This window comes from Podarcis liolepis (genome assembly GCF_965112155.1).
Source record: "Podarcis liolepis genome assembly, chromosome: 3".
In the NCBI taxonomy this organism is placed as follows: Eukaryota; Metazoa; Chordata; class Lepidosauria; order Squamata; family Lacertidae; genus Podarcis; species Podarcis liolepis.
The window spans coordinates 86359422-86378997 of NC_139557.1; the positions used below are offsets into that span (position 1 = coordinate 86359422).

Here is a 19576-nt window from a genome sequence, read left to right on the forward strand (position 1 = left end):
GGCGAGATTCCGTGGTCACCGGCACGCAGGGAGGAGCAGCCCCCAATGGAGACAAGTGGGATGCTCTTTCGGAAAGGTGAGGTGGTGCTGCAGCAGACAGATGATGGTAGGCAGAGCCAGCCAGGGAAAGGTCATAACACAGAGATCCAGAAGGGGGCGCTGTGCTAGACTGTCTCCTAAACTGAGGCTCTGTGGTAAAGAAGGTAACAGTTCTTGTAGAAATTTGTGCTTTAATATATTTTGTTTTTGTTTAAAACAAAAGTTCCCACTTCCCTGAGGAAGTCCTGTCCACTATTCCCAAGGAAATGTGGCTTTCCCCCGCTTTCATTCATCCTTTTAAATAGCTTTGTCATTCTCATCTTTGCCTTTCGTTCCATTGTTTCCATCTCTTCTTTCCATTCCTTCCTCCCTCTTTCTGTTGTGGTTTTTTTTTTTTAATAATCAAGATTTGTTTTTCTTTTAGACATTATGACTTCCTCCAGGAATCCTTCCATGTTCTGAGCTGGATCCCCTTTGCGTCGTCATGCTTATCAGTCTTTGGTATGGACACTTTGGTGTGCCAGTGAGGAGGGGGAGGAAGAGGAGCAGAGGTGACCAAGTAGGAAAGGAGGAGGAAAGTCTCAGAAGACGGACGTACTCGCTTGCTATCATCTGAGCAGGACAAAAAGGAAGAAAAGTAACGGTCCACAGAGGGGAAATTTGTCTTGGGTGATGGCACCGTTTTCTGGAAGGACAACTGCTGCAGGGCAAGAAAGGAAGAAAGAAAGAAAGAAAGAAGAAGGGTTAGTTAAGGTAAGTGTTCCTGCTTTTGTAGTATAAACAACAACAATGTGATGCCACAGAAAAAGCTCATGCTCTTCAAGGCTGCATCAACAAAAGTATAGTATCCTGATCAAGAGAAGTAACAGGACCACTTAGTCAGACCACACCTGGAGTATGGTGTCCAGTTCAAGGATCTTGACGAGCTGGTATGTGTGCAGAGGGGGGCAACGGAGATGATTAAGGGTTCTAAAGAACAACTTTGGTTAACAAACATGGCAAAGGTTATGAGGATCAATAAACCATTTGCAACTACATATGGAAAATTGGTTAAGCATCGGGTGATTGTGTAGCATGTTTCCCAGTTCTTGTTCCACCAGAAATCTCATCTGTGCCATTGACTCCACTTTGGAACACCGAAGTAATTCAAGTGAGGCAGGTACACGCACCTTAATCAATAATGGACTGCTATAAGCAAATATGCAAAACAGTCAAGTCAACATGCAGAATTCTCCCAACCTTTACTTTTGATTTGGGATATTCAAACACTATTCGAACACTATGCCAAATATAAGCCATTACCTTTGTCTGGGACAACAGGCTTCCTTGGACAATCTCCCTTTTTTAGAGTGACGTCATCAATGGCAATATCTCCCTCTGAGCCTGTGCCACGGACGCCTTCAAAGATGATCTGCAGGCAGAGCACATCAGAGTTGGAAAGGATCTCAGGTAGCAGGCCAGGGACCCAACCCCTTAAACTCTCACATGCCCATTTTCTGTTTGTTTTTTAAAAGGAAGAAAAACGCCCAAATTCTCTTCGGGTCATTTTGTGTTTACCACGCCCTATCCTAAACGTAGGGACCAACTGAGAATCCACTTGTAGGCTTATCAGCAGGTTCCAATAGCAGATGACTCAGAAAATAACCAGGACATAGACAAGAGGGGAAATAGAGCAGCGCTTACGAAGATTAAATCAAATGAGGAGTGTGAGAAGAGGTATGGTTTAGGAAAAGGAAGGAAGCTCATCTGTTGGTGCTGAGTAATGGAACAGTGCAATCCTATGCATGTCTACTCAGAAGTAAATACCACCATGCCCAATGGTGCTTACTCTCAACAGTTACACTCTTAATAGGATTACACACTTAATTGGAAATCAATCCAGTGATGCTTATTTCTGAGGAATTATGGGATTGTGTGGTAAATGTGCTGGAGAAGCAATCACATGAGTACAACATTACATTTCAACCAGAACCTTTTCCTGTCTCATCACATCTTTGCTATCCTTTACCTCACCCCCTTAGCACGAGTCCTCTTTTACTGAATGCACCTGCCCCCAAGCTTGAACATCTTTCAGAGGCAACGTAAAACACTGCAGTTTTTTGTGTCAGTGGTTTACAACTGGAAAGTAGTTGTAGATACTTAAGTATGCATATACTCTTGTATGTCCTCCTCATTTTAATGGGTCATCCTTGTTTCGGTATCTGCCCCAGGCCTTAGGATAGGAGGTGAGTCCCCAAAAGCAACCAGCTAAGGAGGGAACGAGACAAGCTGCATCTTCCTTTGTTTGAGGCAGGATTCATGCTTGCTCTGGTGCTAAAATATCTCAAAACCCACCACTGTGAAGGCCACAACTTTGTTCCTGCCTCTGTCCTGCTTACTCTGGAATCACAGGGGGCTCCTTCATTCTTGAGGCCTGGCAGTTACAGCTTCATTAGCCCATGCCATGTGTGCTGTTCCTATGGTTACAAGGCTTTACGGGAAGCTTAGGGCAAAGGCTCAGTCGCTTCCCATTCCCTAAGGTGCAAAGCCAACCTCTGTGTTCATATCCTATTATGCAAGAGATGGCTGCAACTCAAGCCTGCCACGAGCAATGTCCATGTATTCAGAAGAAAATATTCGTCTCTACTACGTTCCTTACCTCCCACTTGCTGCAATTTAAAGGATAAAGTCTGAAGGGATGTGTCTCTCTCTGAGATTTTACCTCCCCTTGTGTCAAGCTACACCTGCTGATACTGCCTCTCCTACACAACCATTAAAGAAAGATGCAAGAGCCCTTTCCTCTTTCACCATACTTCACAGTAAAACTATTCCTCCATCTAGCTACCTATTATGTACAAACTCAAGCTTTAGTATAGCTGCTGAAAAGTCAGCTGGGAGACTGATGCAGTAGCTCAAATGCCTATGAAGGACACCTGATGCGGTCATTTGGAAATGCCCCAGGTTCATCACCAGTTCTTGAGGGCCCAGCCAAAACCCCCAGATGAGCCAGATAGAATAAAAATAGTAATGTTGCCTTCATAAGCCTTGTGGCATATGACCAAATGACAATGTTACTGTGTGCCTAGAAATCTGGGTTCATGAGTGTTGCTATTTATGCTCCCATCCCTGTCAAGTGTTAATGGTCCAGAAACATTATAACAGAAATGAGAGTCAAAGCAGCCTATGAATTAAACCAACGTATGCTGGAGCAGGCTCATAAGCAACTGAATGATAACAAATTAGTTGCCCATCCCCATTGTCATTAAGCACACAGCAATAAGCGAGCTACAAGCCATAAACAGCACACTTGCAAGTAACAAGATTATTGTTTTATGGCACCCCAAAGCATGATATGCACTTCAGAGCTAAGTAAAACAAAGCAAATACACAGACATGCATTCATAAGGAATCATTCCCTGAACAAAGAAAATAAAGATGCAGGGCATAACAATCACAATGAACTCTCCAGGAACAAACACCTGTGGGTTGCCCCTCACAAGAAGCAGCAGCAGCTCAAAATAATAAATAATACCCTTTCAGACCACAGGACCTATTTACACTACAAATTAACACCCTTTTTTTATCTATTCAACACTTACGGCTTTCCACAAATATTCCTGAGGATTGTGGTCCACCATGGGGTGCTAATAATATTCACAATAATGTGTCCCTGCCCCTGATCTACAGTTACCTGCCCCTGATCTACAGTTTCCAGGATTCCTTGGGGATGGAGAATGTCTCTTAAGCATGCAGTAAAAATGTATATGTCAAAAAAAATCACAAAACAGCAGAGTTGGAAGTTGGAGCTGCCTCTACATTGAGGGACTTAAAAGTATGCTTCCAATGTCCAGGTTGCAAGAAATAGGTTGCAATCCAAATAAGATTGAAGCACTGATAGTGAGTGGCTTCCTAGAGCAGATTGATGGGTGATTGCCTGCTCTTGATAGGTTTACATTCCCTCTGAAAGAGCAAGTACATAGCTTGGGGGTACTTTCTGAATCCATTGCACAAGTGCCTTCCATCAGCTTTGGACAGCGATAAGCTACCGTATTTTTCGCCCTATAGGACGCACTTTTCCCCCCTCCAAAAATGAAGGGGAAATCTGTGTGCGTCCTATGGGGTGAATACAGGCTTTCGCTGAAGCTTGGAGAGCGAGAGGGGTCGGTGCTCACCGACCCCTCTCACTCTCCAGGCTTCAGGAAGCTATCAGCAAGCCTGGGGAGCCCGCGGGAGTTCCCGCAGGGCTCTCCACTCTGTGGATAGCAGCCTGCCGCCCAGCGCACAGGGCGCCCTGAAGCAGAGCGACCCTCGCGCCAGGCAGACATCCGCAGCATGGGGAGCCCTGCGGGAACTCCAGCGGGGCTCCCCACGCTGCGGATAGCAGCCTGCCGCCCGGCGCGCAGGGCGCCCTGAAGCAGAGCGGATAGCAGCCTGCCGCCCGGCGCGTGAGTTGCCCTGAAGCAGAGCTCCCCTCGCGCCGGGCAGACATCGGCCAGCCCCACAAGCTCGGGGGACAGCGGGGGGGCGGGGCGGGTGGAGCGCCGCCATACCGCTGTTCCCCGACCTGGTTTTGGGGGGGGGAAATAAAGGGGGGGGAATTCCTTTATTTCCCCCCCAAAAAACTAGGTGCGTCCTATGGGATGGAGCGTCCTATGGGACGAAAAATACGGTAACTACTGTTGTCTATGCTCTGATAACCTGTACCTTAGATTACTGCAACATGCTACACATGGGGCTGCCTTTGAAGACAGTTTGGAAACTTCAGCCAGTGCAGAACTTGGCAGTCAGGTTGCTCACCAGGGCAAGACAGTTTGAGCATATTACACCAATCCTGGCCCAACTGCACTGGCTGCCAGTTATTTTCCAGGCACAATTCAAAGTGTGATTTTTGACCTATAAAGCCTTAAGTGGCTCAAGACTGCAATACCTCAAGGACCACCTCTCTCAGTATTAACCAACCCAGAAGCTGTGATCATCACCTGAGGCCCTTCTTCATGTGCCCCCTCCATGAGAGGTCTTGGAGGGTGACAACATGAGAATGAGCCTTTTCTGTGGTGGCTCCCCTTTTGTGGAATGCTCTCCACAGAGAGGCTCACCTAACACCTTTGTTACATATCTTTAGGCACCAGGCAAAAACATCCCTCCTCCCCTAGGCCTTTTGCTCATGGAACAATCTGGCCTTTTAAACTGTGAGGTTTATTATTATTGTACATTATTGTGTTTTTATATTGTAAACTACGCTGTGAGCTTTGGATAAAGGATGGTGTAGAAATTTAATAAAATATAGAATTTAGTAACAAAATAAAATAGTACATCAAAATAAAGAAATACACACAAAACCTTAGTTATATCCTAAGCACAAGCAAAACCAGTTGCTGAATCACTGCAAGCAAATGTCATTGAGTATAGCTTTGCATTGCTACAGCATCCTGTCTCAATTTGGGCTAGTTACAGAGGAAAGGTGTGGGAGGGGCCTTTCCTAATCCCAACTCTAAACTTAAAGAGCATCATATAATTCACAAGAGAACCTTTATAAACTTGTTTGGCTCTTGAAATTAAACCTAAACGCAGTTTATCCATTATGTATCATATCTTCAGAAATAAAGTGTATGTGAAATAATAAAGATACCTAGAGATGGATGAATACAATAAAGATACCTAGAGATGGATGAATACAATAAAGATACCTAGAGATGGATGAATACAAGGACAGCTGCAAGATGACAGCTGTCCTTGTATTCACATTCACTACAAATTACAAGGCTGCAAACCTCTCCCTAGTCTCAGCACACAGCCATAGAAAACCCAGTGGTGGCTCATGAAGTGCAGCGATGGAAGCAGGAGTGTCCTCATGGCACCACCACACTTTAAGAACATAAGAAGAGTCCTGCTGGATCAGGCCAGTGGCCCATTCTTGTCCAGCACCCTAGAGTTGGAAGGGACCACAAGGGTCATCGAGTCCAACCAGCAGCATGTTTTTGCAAATTTTTTCTTCCCATGGATCTCAACAGGAGGAAAAACTTCCCCTGCCTAAATTGCTGCATGTTAAAGTGCTTGTTAAAGACACAGGGTCAGTAAAAAAAATAAATGATGACAGCCTCTAAAAACTTGTGCAAAGTAAACAATGCTTAGAGCAAATGTGTGAGCTTACTCCTATATACCCAATTATAGATAACAAGAGTAATACTGTGCCTGGCTCAAAGGCCACAAGAAACATTCTGCTAACATGGATAGTCCCAGTGCTGGAATACACATTATATGAAATATGTAGTTGCCACCAAAAATTAGTGGTCCAGAGTTTCATCCTCCTTTCTCTCTGACAACATCCAGAAATAAAACTGAATAACATGGTATCGCTGTGCTATGCTTTAGCTGCTGCACTGCATTGTAGGGTTACCGGTAGCAGTCACACATCTCCCATAACATTTAATTCTACCCACAGTCACACATAAAAATGTAATAAGAGCCAGGGGCCACCTAGTACCACTTCCTGTTCTCACAGTGACCAACCAGATGCCTGTTAGAAACCCTTCAGCAGTATCTGAGCACAAGAGCACTCTTCTCTCCTGTGGTCTCCAGCGACTGATATTCGGAGGCAGAGCACAGCCATCAGGGCTAGCAGCTATTGATAGCCTTCTCCTCCATGAATCTGCCCAATCCTCTTTTCAAAGCCATGTAAATTGGTGGCCATCATTGCATTCTGTGGGAGTGAGTTTTGCAGTCAAACTGCATGCTGCATAAAGAAGTATTTTCTTTTATCTGTCCAGAATCTCCCAACATTCAGCTTCACTGGATTTCTACCGTTTCTAGTGTCATGTAGGCTTGCCATACATCAGGAAAGTTCCTGACATGTCCTGGTTTCTGGGTGTAAAAATGGCGTTGGGAGAATTTTGCCGATTGGCAAAATATCAGGGGAAACCCAGATGGGGAAAGCAGTGGAAACAGCTCCAAAAGCTTTAAATCACTATTTTTGGTTGAGTTTCCCCCCAAAAAGCCGAACAAGTTGAATTGGTTCCCCAAAAAGATCTCAACAATTTTGGTGGGTTTCTTTAAAAAGCTAAGCAATTTTGGGATCTTCCTAAAAAAAATAAAATCTCAGGAGTTTTACTTCTTGAAATACTGCAACCCTAGTGTCATGGCAGAGGAATAAAAACTTTTCTCTACCCACTTTCTTCATGATATGCATAATTTTATAAACTTCCGTGTCACCTTGTATTTGGCAATAACAAGGCAGTTGGCACACAACAGCTGCTCAAGCCATGTATTAGCAGACAAATGCATAAGTATCATCATGAATTGCCACAGATGGGGAATAAAGGCATGTCTGGGTCTCACAAACTGCCCTATAATTAGGAGGCCAATAGCAGATTCATTGCTCTTGACTCAAGCATCAGTTACAAGTAGTAGCCTGGTGCTAAGGATGTCAGAGAAATCTGGTTGAACAAGCAATTTTCCTTCAGTCTGCTCATTCAGCCCCCATTGCATCACAGACTCTTGCTGTGAAGGATATCTCCCTTAGTTCTCCACAATTAACTTTTTAAAAAACATGCACATGTCGTTTGCTATTTACATATTCGTTACATATTCAAGCACCTCTCTGCTTTCTGAAGTATTTGTTGCCAAAGGCAGTCTGTATGCACTAACTGTGTAATCCTAACTATGTCTACTCATAAGTAAATCCTATTGTGTTCAGTGGTAGTCAGCTTCCTACTGTGAAATTTTAAAACCCATGGCATGCAAAGCTCATCATATGATATGGAAATAAGTAATCTCTTTAGTCAAACTTACTTCCAAGTAGGCATGGTTAGGGTCGCAGCCATAGATGGCTTTGTGATGGGCCATTAGCCACTTCATTAACTTTGTATTTAAGATGTAACAAGGCTGTTTGTTGTTTTTGCTGCAAAAGACTAACAGGGCTACTTTGCCTATGGAAGCTAATTAACTTTGAAAAGGATTGGGCAGGAAAGGTAACTGATTTGTAAATATCTGTTGATGGCTGAGACATGCTTATCTATCGTGCGTTATGTGAAAAACAACAACATTTTTCTTTATTAGCAGATGACAAGATAGATGCACAGACTTGTGCAAAATAAACCAATTGCAGCAGACTGGAAAATACCGGATGAAAGTGTGAATTAATTTTGGGACAGATTGAGGCATGTGCTTACATGGCTACCTGCTGCTCAAGCAACAATACTAGCTGACCATTCATGGAGAGAAGTAGGTTGTTAATAAGCTCACGGGGCCCTTTGACTCTGACTTCTTTTCTACAACCACAGCAACTAAGAGTAAACAAATTTTCTGGCTATTTTGCTGCTAGCCCATCTATGTGAGTTGGCATTTGTTGCCTCAGCCCCCAAGGATCTGCTTACCTGGAAAGGTCCTGCAGGGTTGATAGGTACATGTGCTTGTTGCCAGGCATTTCCTTTGTCCCCTTTGAGTGACAAGGCTTGAGTGGGCTGCTTATTCTTCACGTGAACCAAGAGGTTTAAGGAGCCTGTAAGAGAGCGGCAACCAGACACTGGAGTCACACTTCTTCTCCACAGCAACCTCTTCCTTTCTCTTAGGGGCCATTCTATGCCTGCATCTAAACTAGGTCTTGCACGCTAGTTCTCCCAGTGAATTAAATGCATCAGAACGGCAGCTATTCAGAAATCAACACACAGTTTGCCACGCCAATTCAAAAGTTTTCCTGCCCTATGGTTTGTTCCCCCCCTCAGAATCCCCCCTGGAACCCAGTTAATTCCCAGTCAATCTGAGTCCACTGCAGTACCAACTAGACATAATGTAGATTTGGGAACATAAGAAGAGTCCGTTACATCAGGCCAGTGGCCCATCTAGTCAGGCATCCTGTTCTCACAGTGGGAAACACAGAAGTAGGACTTGGGTACGACAACACTCTCCCCTCTTGCAGTTTCCAGCAACTGGTAGGAAAGCTAAGCATTATTCTTCTGAATTACATGTGAACCAAACTGAAACCATTTAAAGAGGGAGAGTTGGTACATTCCAGTTCCTACATGCTGGATGTGACAAATAAAAATGTGAATTTAGACTCAATTCTCCTTCTTTGTACAACCCCTTTCCTTGAATCAAGCTGCGCCCAGGCCAGCTAATGATGCACTAAGGCAGAGAAGGGGAGTGCCTGCCGCGCTCCAGAAATTAAAGTTCCACTCCCATCAGCCCTAGCCAGCATGGTGAGTGTTCAGGGACGAGGGGAATTGTGACCCAACAACCTCAGGGTGGGTGCATAAGGGTGCCTCCTCATCCTAGCATAAAGGCCAGAAACAGTACATGTCTTCTGAGAAGTAAGCCTTATTGAACACACTAGGACTTAAAGGCCTGTTCATCTTGTTCTCATGGGAAATGTGCTACGATTGGCCAAAAGTCATGAGAGATGGAAAAATTCAGCAATCTCAATTTGTCAGGTAGTGAATGCATTGACTTGAGTGATCCCTGTGGCATGTTTGACTATACTGCTGTGTAGCTAAATAAGGCTGTTTTGAAAATGGACTCGCAGTTGTTGTTGGGTTATGGTTGAATGTATTGCAGGTGTTAGGTTGCGGCCTAGGATCCCTGGAGAGGCCCAGGTTCAAACTTCCACTCAAGCGCCAGAATTCACTAGTGACCTTAGTCTAGTCATCATCTGCCAGCCTAACCTGCCTCACATTCATTGTGAAGATAAGGGAGGGGAATGTGTACGTGCAAGCCCATTTGAGTTCTGTGGAGAAGCAGTGGTATAAAAATACATTTATTTATGAGACACTTCTTTCAAAATATAGCTATCTGCACAAAGCAGCTTGCCAGTATAAAATAAAAACGTTTAAAAACAGACGTCAGTATTACAATTTAAATACTAAAGAAAAGGAAAGGGGGGAAGCCATACAAACCAATTAGTTTTCAGCCCTTATGTATATGCCTGGGCTGCGTTTTACCCGGAAATCTGTTTTTCTCCCTCTCAACCCCCCCCCATGTTTTATATGCTTTCTGACTTGCCTCAAATAAATGTTTCTCATTAATGGTTCTGGCTTGGTTCAATACAGGACCTTTGCCTCGAAAAACACAAACACCTTAACATTTGAGGTGTGTTTAGGCATTTGCACATGCAAACCCCAACCCAATATCCTCGCATCCCCTCAGTTACCAACAGGGAAGATCTTCAAGGGGTTCTACTCAGGTCTGCTTGATTGCTAGTAATTAATTAATTAATTGCTAGTAATTAATTCTTGCTTATACCCCACCCATCTGGCCAGGCCTCCCCAGCCACTCTGGGCAGTTTCCAACAGGATATTAAAAACACAATAAAACATCAAACATTAAAAACTTCCCTAAACAGGGCTGCCTTCAGATGTCTTCTAAAAGTCAGATAGTTGTTTATTTCCTTGACATCTGGTGGGCGGGCGTTCCACAGTGCAGGCGCCACTACCGAGAAGGCCCTCTGCCTAGTAGAACTGTCCATTGCTCCAACACACTTTAAATCTGAAGCTATTGAGAAATAATAATGGTTAGGGAATGTGGACAGTGAGTCTGAAAATATGCATCAGACCCAGTTTACTCCTGTTTGGCAGTTTCCAGGTATTTGCTACCTAAGTGTGGGAGGCAGGGTGAGGGGTAGGCATTCTCTACCTGAGTTTTGGTAATGGCATTGCTTGCTTGTTGACCAAGGTGGTAGTATTAAAATGGATGGACCTAGTCCAGCTTCGTCCACCTCAGTACAGTACTGTGAATGAGGGAGGAAGTGAAGGTAACATACCATAATAGAGCTGCCCCTGGCTCTGTGACATTGGGGAGAAGCCTAACAAAGCCCGTCAGACTAGTTTAGTCATTTTGCATTACAGATAGGCTGACTTTTCCTTAAATGGAAAACTTGATTAAAATTAATGCTTTGAACCAGGCCTTTCTGGCTTGGAGATTTAAATCGTTCCACACTGGAACCAATTGCTGTCTCTATCAGCTAAGCAAGTGAAAGATTCGTTTGACAAGGCATTATCCACAGAGCCTCTACTTAGAACTGGCAGATAAGCAACAAGAACATGTTAGGCCGATTCCTTTTGTGATGGTGATGATGATGATGATGATATGGCTGGGCACTGCCTTTTCTTGGCTCCTCCCTCTGTCATAAGCTCCACATCCCAATACTGCAGGTGTTTGATTTTACCAGTGAAGACCTTAAATCTATGAAAAGAGGATGTCTCTGTAGAAGGTTGTGCTACAGCAAAATCCCATTCCCAATATTTTTCGTTCTGCTATGCTATGAAAGTAGTAACCTTTTGGCAGCTGCTATTTGCACTTGCATTTCATTTCTTGCTGCTGGGGTGGTTCATCGCAAAATAAATTGTGATGACATGGAGCAATATTTGACGGGTTCCCAGTCTCCATATGTACGTACCTTCAGTGCCATGGAGGGTGGCTCTTGCAGGTAAGGCAGGAGGGAAGGTCATTTTAAATTAGGGTTAAGAGGCAAAGACACTATTTTGGTGCTTTATTATAATGAATGTATTTAAAATATTTTGAGTGGGATTCGGCTAATTAGTCCTGTCAATGGAGTTCCACTTGTATAATGGGGTGTTCTCCACCCACCTACATGTCACCTGAATTTTGCTTTGTAGAGGGGGACCCCCAGAACAGCACACAGGAGGGTGGGGCTTGTTCCACCTGGATAGCCAATATGCTTGCGCTGATCGAATGATTGACACACCGAGACACTGAATAACTCCCCATATTACAAACATGTTTTGCAAACATTTTGTATATCTTAAAGAGATGTAAGCACATATTGGATGTATTTCAATTTGGGAAATTTTAACATTTTAATTAGGCTTTTATTATTCACAGCAGCAGGTATTTATCCTTTCTTGTACCATTCGGCCCTCCCCTTTCCCCATCTTATCTTAAAAATCTCGACCATGCTGAGAAATGCTTTGGATGATCTCTGGTGAAGTGCTGGCTTGGAATTACACATACTGTATGTCACTGTTAAATGTGGTGGCTCTTCACTGATGGCTCTTCCACTTAAATAACACCACCAGTGGATTTCTTTAACTAGTGTATGGGAAATTTACCTAAATCATCTCTACCCCCCCCCCCTTAGGTGTGTTAGCTATAGGAAGCAACAGAGCACACAAATAGAAAACTTTTAGGACTGGGCAAATAATCACATGGAAAATATCAAAATGAGTTGTATTCTTAAAAAGGGCGTATGCATCCCTCCACAATTCTGGAAGAAGTCCATTTGGACACTGGACGCTGTTCTGGCTGCTTTGCTGTCAGAAGACTAGATAAACTGGAAGAAGTTCAAAGGTGTCCAGTAAAGATGATGCATGTGTTGGCTCTGGGTGGATAAGCCAGAATGAACTGTAGAAAATTGTAGAAAAGCAAGAAATCTCTGCAAGTTGGCCAATAAATGCCAATGGTCATTGCCTAAATATATACTCCCAAGGTTATAACATTAATGAGCGAGAGCGAGAAACAGAAATAAAGATGTATAGATGTGAGAGAGAAAGAGAGAGAGAGAGAGAGAGAGAGAGAGAGAGAGAGAGAGAGAGAGGAAAGGAATAGTGCATAGTACAATGCCACATCTCTGATGTGTACTTGATTTGCACTGGGCGCTGCATTCATCTACACCACTGTCAGCTTTGAGCATGGCATAAATATAGGCCATGCCTGTATTTGTCAAAGACATGAGGCTGGTGCAGGATTGCTCCACATCCTGTAGTTCCTATTTAAAGATTTGAATATCTTGTCATGCTCATCTCATGCTCCTGCTTCATCAACAAGTGGAAGCACAGATTTGCAAAACAGGCAATATCCTCTTTGACTCTTGTCTATGTTACTGCTAGGTGTCAGCAATGCTGGTTTTACAAGGCCAGAATTGGTCGTGTTCCCCTGCCCCCCTCCCCCCCCGCATTGCTACCAAATTGTAAGTAAACCCCATCACACAGCATAGAGCAGGGTCAGCCAACTTTTTCAGCAAGGGGCCAGTCCACTGTCCCTCAGACCTTGTGAGGGGCTGGACTATTTTTTTTTTGGGGGGGGGGGAGGGATGAACGAATTGCTATGCCCCGCAAATAACCCAGAAATGCATTTTAAATAAAAGGACACATTCTACTCATGTAAAAACACACTATTCCCAGACCGTCCGCGTGCCAGATTTAGAAGGCGATTGGGCTGGATCCGGCCCTTAGTTTGCCTACCCATGGCATAGAGCTACGTTTTGCTCAAAATGTTATTACCGGTCCCCACCTGAGGAGGGGGGTGTTACTGTTTGGCATTGTCATAAACCAGTGTTTTAAAAAACATTTTAAACTTCCAGAAAGTGTGCACTTCAGCCATACTGAAGCAGTGTAATTGCACAAATTTATACCTGTATCTTTGCACAATTACATAAGGAACTATCGGAAACACCAGCCAGTGGAAGGAGATCAGACTGACTTAGCCACAGCATGGCTACCATAAGGATTGGTCAGAGGCTAGTTTTGCTTCACTAAGTTTTAGCAGGGACATTTATGCCTCCAGAAATCAGTCTGATCTGATTTGTGGCAATACACTTTTAACAATACCTTACTTTGATTCTCAGATGGTTTCACTGTAGACACTATCCGACAGTTATTGGACAAATCAGCAACCCTGTTGTACTGCACTGGCCCTGAGGAAATATAACAGAAACCTGGAGGAAATCATTTACATGAAGCCAGAAGCCTTGACATCTTCAACACTTTCAGGAAGAAAGTGCCAGCGGGTAAGTTCAAAATCCAGCTACACAGTGTTTTGAAGGGTTGTAGCTCTGTTGTAGAGCATCTGCTTTGCATGCAGAAGGTCCCAGGTTCAACCTCTGGCATCTCCAGGTAGAACTGGGAGACCTCAGTTTGAAAACCCAGAAAGCCTCGGCCAGTCAGGGTAGAGAATCCTGACACAGTACAATGAAGAATCCTATGTTAGCACACTCTGGTTAGAACCCTCTAGGCAAGGAACATAGCTGCACAGACAGAAGTGGGTCAAATTATCCAGAAAATGAACTCTGGCACCTGCAGGAAGGAGGAGAAGGCAAAGTAAAGAAGGAAATGAAGCAGTATCAGAAAAGCAAAAGTGATCCAGCTTTGAACTCCCGGCTATTAAGCAAACCAATATACCTGTGCAGAAAGTTTCAGCTCTGCCACAAAACAGAGGGAAGGAGCAAGAGCCAACAAAGTGTCAAATACCTCCACATGGCCTCCGCTGGAGGTGCAGAGAGCACTTTGCAAATAGCAATTAAGGCTGGCGAGTGTCTCTGGAAAGCAGATTAATCTCATTGCTCCTTCTGTTTTCCAGAGGAAGAAACTGACCTGCACAAGGAGGAGGCAAGTGTGTAAATTGGGGAAGTGACCCAGCTGTTCTGTTGATTAGGCTGATTAATTAATGCTTTTTGAATATTGTGCAGCCTCATTCATCTGAATAGCAGGGGGTTACCTAAAACATTTGGATAACAATATATTCTCTGTACTATGTACATAGTTTTACTATGGCTAGCGGCCATACTGAAGAGACATGCTGGTTTGGAGGTCAGCTCTTATGTCTGGCGGTTGGATCATTTGTGCATTGCAACCAGATATCTTGTGGAAGAGGTTCTACTGCTAAACCAAGCTATGGTGGAGTGCCTTCCACCTAATGAGAACAGCTGGTCCTACCAGTAAACAGGGTGAAGTAGCTCATTCCTGAATGATATTAGGTTGTTTTTGTTGCATTGAAAACTATGGAATACTGCTAGTGGTGAAACCCTCACCAAATAGTGGGAAAGTGTGGGCTATGCAGGATATTCTCAGCATATTCAAATATAGTAATTCAGAAGAATGAAGGTGGCAAGATTTGCTCTTCTGGCTGCTACTGTCACAACTGTAAACATGCATTTTGAGAGCATTTCCATGACTGTTTTTCCCCTCTAGGGATGGAGCATTAGCGTACTCTAAGGCTCCACCCCTTAGAAATCTCACAGCTTTCCTAGAAGCAGTGTATTACATTTCCCTCCTTCTCAGCTTTCTGATGACTCTTCTACCTTCATTGATAAAAGCAGTTCAGAAGGAAGAAGCAGAGGAATGAGCTTACTCACTCGCAAACATCTGGAATGTTATTACCAAGGCGCTGATTCCTCAGTGGCCTGATGGTGGACAGGAATCTAAGGTATGTTTCCTAAACGTTAATGTAAGAACTGTAAGGAAGTGGAAATAGCTGTCCTTCAGCCCCATCACTTATGAAGCAATTGAAACACAGGAGATGCTGAGTCAGCTATTGATTGCTGCCTTGGGCTCCTTTGGGAGGAAGGATGAGATATTAATTCAATGAAAGAATGAATAATTGCAATCATGCAATTTCCTTTTCAAGATCTTACCTCCTCACTGGCAATTTTTATTTTCTCCTCCTCTTTGGCCACTTTCCCCCCACCTGATTTGCGCTTGGCTTTTCTTGGGTGCAACTGCTCACAATGCACATGCAAGTGGTTGGTTGCCAGAGGGCAGTTGCCAGCTCCTTGCAAAATATCAAAGCTCACCATGGGAGAGGAACGGTAGTTAGGCCTAAGGGCCTTGGTATTTCCACCCACATTTGCATTTGTTATTTGTCTGGTTCTTACAACTAAATTGTGGAATTCCTTCTCCACAGAGGTGTGTCTGGCACCATCGCTGTACGGCTCTCAGCTTCACCCAGGCCTTTGACACCTGAGTGTGTTTTTAGGACCCACCCTATTGCTGTGACTGTAATCTGTTTTAATTGTTTCTAATGCTGATTTTAAAATTGCAATAACCCACCCTGTGAGCTGCTGCCTGAAGGGTGGGTAATAAATTTAACAAACAAACAACAACAACAACTGTTATTAATCAGAAAATGAAATAAAGGCTCATAACAAATGTGAGGAAACAATCAATATATGAGTGAGCAGTGGCTGCTTCTGGCTCTTTTTAAAGTCCAGAGCTGGCATTTAGAAGAGTGCCTGGTACACAGAAGTGCACCAGCTGTGATACTAGATACAGTAACCCAGGGGGATGCATTTAAATGCTAGAGGTTTCTGGATGAAAAGGTCTGATTTCAGTTTCCACTCAATATAAATCTCACTTAGTTAGCCTGGCCAGTAACAATGGTGAGCAGCAGCTGATCATACAGGCAAAGGGGAACATGCTTAAAGCCTGCTGTAGGTGGCTGAATGACATTTAGGATAGCAAAGCAGGAATAGAGATAGCTCACTATTTTCACTCTTCAGTCACCTACTGCATAATAATCAGGGTGCCTTCCACACTGAAGCCCCTTGCATTTGGAAGTTCTCACTGAGCTGGGGTGTTGTTGTTTTTGCAAATGCAGTGGCTGCTCATGGGACACCCTGCATGGAACACAACTTGGGATGCCAGAGAATTCTGTCAGAAACAGAAATGGGAGTGGAAATTCCTGCAATTCACATGTTCACCAGAGCTCAGGAATGGAACTCATGCAAATGAATACGAGTGGTATTAACTCTTTTTTTTTTTTGTCTGCAAGTAGTATGTAAAGAATTATGTTATATACACAGGTCCTGCTATTCAACTGCTTGTTATGTGAAAATTCAGGTATCCAAACACAAAGAATTGGTACCCAAACTTTGCTATACACACCACAGATTCAGATATTCGAACAGCCAGAGTTTGCCCACATCCTTCCTTGTTTGTGTTTGCTGGTCAGCAGAAACCAGGCAGGCAGGCAGGGAGTAGGGTAGATAGGATATATCAGAGAGCTGGAGAAAATGGACAAATCAGGGAGCAAGAAAGACAAATAATGTATATGTATATATATATTTTATATATTTGCTTTCGTAGATTTTCACGGGTATAGGAATGCAGGTTTTGGTGTCTTCGGGTGTCTTCCCGTGTAAGAGTTGGGGTGTCTAGGCGACGTTTCGGCGAGGTCTCACTCGTCATCTTCAGGCTGGTGCTTTCGGCTTCTTGTTACTGGAACAGAGCAGGATCTCAGTGTTTGAGTTCCTATAAATACTGTTGAGGGGGTGTGGTGTGTAGCCTCCAACGTTCTGGGCAGAGAGGAAGTTCCCAGGTTAGTGTGCCTTTTCTTCTTTTGTTCCTTAATTACTTGAGGGATATCTTGAGTGATTACTTGAGTGATATTCTGAGTACCACTTAGGTGGGTCATTAAGTGTGGATTAGTTGCTAAAGCTTTCGTGTCTTGACCTCTTGAGCTTGTGAAGAGTTTTTCTGAGAAGATGGCTGTACTGCACTTAGTTGTGCTCTGGCTTGGCTTCGTGTATAGGGGCGAGCTGTGGTTTTGTGCCCTGTGCCCGCCAGATCTGTGTCGGGATTGCAGGGGGGTGCAGCATCTGGAGGTGCCACTATGGTTTGGCTACTGGATGGTGTCTGTAATTTATCTGTGGAGAGGGTCTGGGTTTGGGTCTGGTGTGGTTGATTGGTGATGGCGTTCTGTGTGCCTCTGGTTCTGGTGTCGGTTTTTGTGGGGAGGGCTAATTTCCAGATGTCTGGCAGGCGGGACGTGTCGTCACGCTTGTTCATGTTGTGAGGGTGTTTCTCTATCTCGATGGCTTCCATGATTATTCTCTTGTGGTGATGTTCCATGTTAAAGAGCAATTTGGAACTTCCTCCAATTTGGGAACTTCCTCTCTGCCCAGAACGTTGGAGGCTACACACCACACCCCCTCAACAGTATTTATAGGAACTCAAACACTGAGATCCTGCTCTGTTCCAGTAACAAGAAGCCGAAAGCACCAGCCTGAAGATGACGAGTGAGACCTCGTCGAAACGTCGCCTAGACACCCCAACTCTTACACGGGAAGACACCCGAAGACACCAAAACCTGCATATTTATATATATATATATATATATATATATATATATATATATATATATATATATTTCTGGTTGGCTGCAGCCATTTCAGGAAGAAACCAGGAAGGGAGCAGGGGAGAGAGACTGGACAAACTATAGATTTGAAATATTTCCATAAGAATCTGTGGAGATTGTGGACTTGTTATGTGAACACTTGCCTAACAAACAATTTCCAGGCAACGCATTGTGTTCGGTAAGCGGGACTTGCATATATACTGCATTTTTAAAAACTTTCCCATTCCACTGAAATGTAAATAATTATGCAAATTTCAGCCAAAGGGGATAACAAGATGAAAAACCTAGCTATAGTGGAAACTGAATCCTAGTGGGAAGCAGTGCTGATTGCAACGAACCCAGGATGGGACAGAAGCCTCTTTACACCACAATGTATCTTCCTAAAAACAGTCTGTGTCACATGCCACTGTGAAGTACAATAAAAATTGAGAAGGTTTTAAGTCCTGTGTCATCTTTCTTTTTCCTTTCCTATACAGGTGCACACAGGCACACCTCTGCAGGCAGTTAAGGCAGGTTAAGGGAGCAATCCCTCCATTCACCTTGCACTGGGAGAAAGAGGGGAGTAGGCTTCTTTCCCCACATAGCCTTTTTCAGGGATCCCTGAATGCATGAGATGGGAAAAGTGCAGCACCTGTGTGAAATCTGTCATCACCACAAGGACCATGTCATCCCAAAGGGATGTGGCAAGAGAGGCCTCTCCCACCCCAGCCATTTTTGGGGAATAAGCCTATTGCCCCCCTCCCCATCCATTTAAAATTTTATTTATTGTAAAATATTTATAACCTGCTCACATGACAATTCACTTTCCAAATAACATGCATGGGAGGAAGGAAAGAACAACTCCCACTTCCAGGAATGGCTGGTAATGGGGAAATCTCACTCCCCACAAGGACCCTGTTACTTCCCTGGTGTGTTCCTGCTTAGCGGTAGGACTAACTCTAGTAGTATGACTCAACGTAAGGCATCCTCCGTGACTTGGTCTTGCTACAATTCTCTTGCGTATGATGTCTGAATGCAATGCACAGATCACTTAAATCCAAGTTAGCTTCAGCGAGTGAAATTTATGGGAAGAAATGAGCTGCAGACTGCAGCGTCAGTCTCTCATGGCAGAAGTCACACAAGATTGGCATTTCACAGGAAGACAATTAAAAGAGGCTTTGGCATAGGAAGGCTGAAAGAAGAGACAGATGATCAGCTCTATAAGTTACTCCAGAAATTCTAAATTAGATCTAGCAGGCCAGGGATGCTGACTTGGGCCTCAGGATATGGGTGCTCAATGGCGCCCGTGACATAAAGTCATGACGTCACACAGCAGCAGCAGCGAAGCGGTACTTCCGAGGTCTGACAGAGGTTAGGTCTGAGGCCTTGCAAAGCCTCTGACATGACTTCCGGTAGAAACATTTAGTACTTTTCTGTTAGCCCAATAGAGAGGCTGAGGTGCCCAATACCTATATATGCAAACCTGTATCGGAGAGTTCCCATGTCTGTCTCTGGGAGATTCCATGCAGGTGTTTATTGTGGGATTGGGTCTTCCTCATAGACACAAGCTGTTTTGCAGCATCCACACAACAGTGTAGGAATCAAAATGCCAGCCTGCATTCCTCCCCTCCCAACTTAATCTGGATTTACCCTTTATAGGGAAAATCCAATCAGTAAAAACCAAACAAACCAACAAACCCTGTTGTCAGTGATCCATTTG

General features: G+C 44.0%; 1 protein-coding gene and 1 long non-coding RNA gene across 8 annotated transcripts in view; one reads left to right on the forward strand and one right to left on the reverse strand.

Moving 5' to 3' along the window:
• Positions 1-447: 447 nt before the first annotated feature.
• The window catches only part of MDGA1 (MAM domain containing glycosylphosphatidylinositol anchor 1), a 239175-nt gene continuing 220046 nt past the window's right edge, over positions 448-19576 (reverse strand). For 2 of the 5 annotated variants that reach the window (XM_083497182.1, XM_083497183.1), the window contains exons 15-17: positions 8391-8515; positions 1342-1450; positions 448-739 (exon numbers count right to left, since the gene is read on the reverse strand). In XM_083497182.1, coding sequence (XP_083353308.1) covers positions 648-739; positions 1342-1450; positions 8391-8515 — 326 coding nt within the window. In that variant the 3' untranslated portion in view covers positions 448-647. The remainder of the gene's footprint in view (positions 740-1341; positions 1451-8390; positions 8516-19576) is intronic. The other 3 variants (XM_083497184.1, XR_014524576.1, XR_014524577.1) reach the window with 3 other exon arrangements.
• LOC310704152 lies at positions 669-18309 on the forward strand. 3 transcript variants are annotated; one of them, XR_014524603.1, is made up of 4 exons: positions 669-792; positions 8077-8238; positions 13607-13753; positions 17906-18309. It is a non-coding gene; the product is annotated as an uncharacterized lncRNA (long non-coding RNA). The 3 variants fall into 3 exon arrangements; XR_014524604.1 differs by having other exon boundaries at positions 18136-18309; XR_014524605.1 differs by having other exon boundaries at positions 687-792; positions 8074-8238; positions 18136-18309.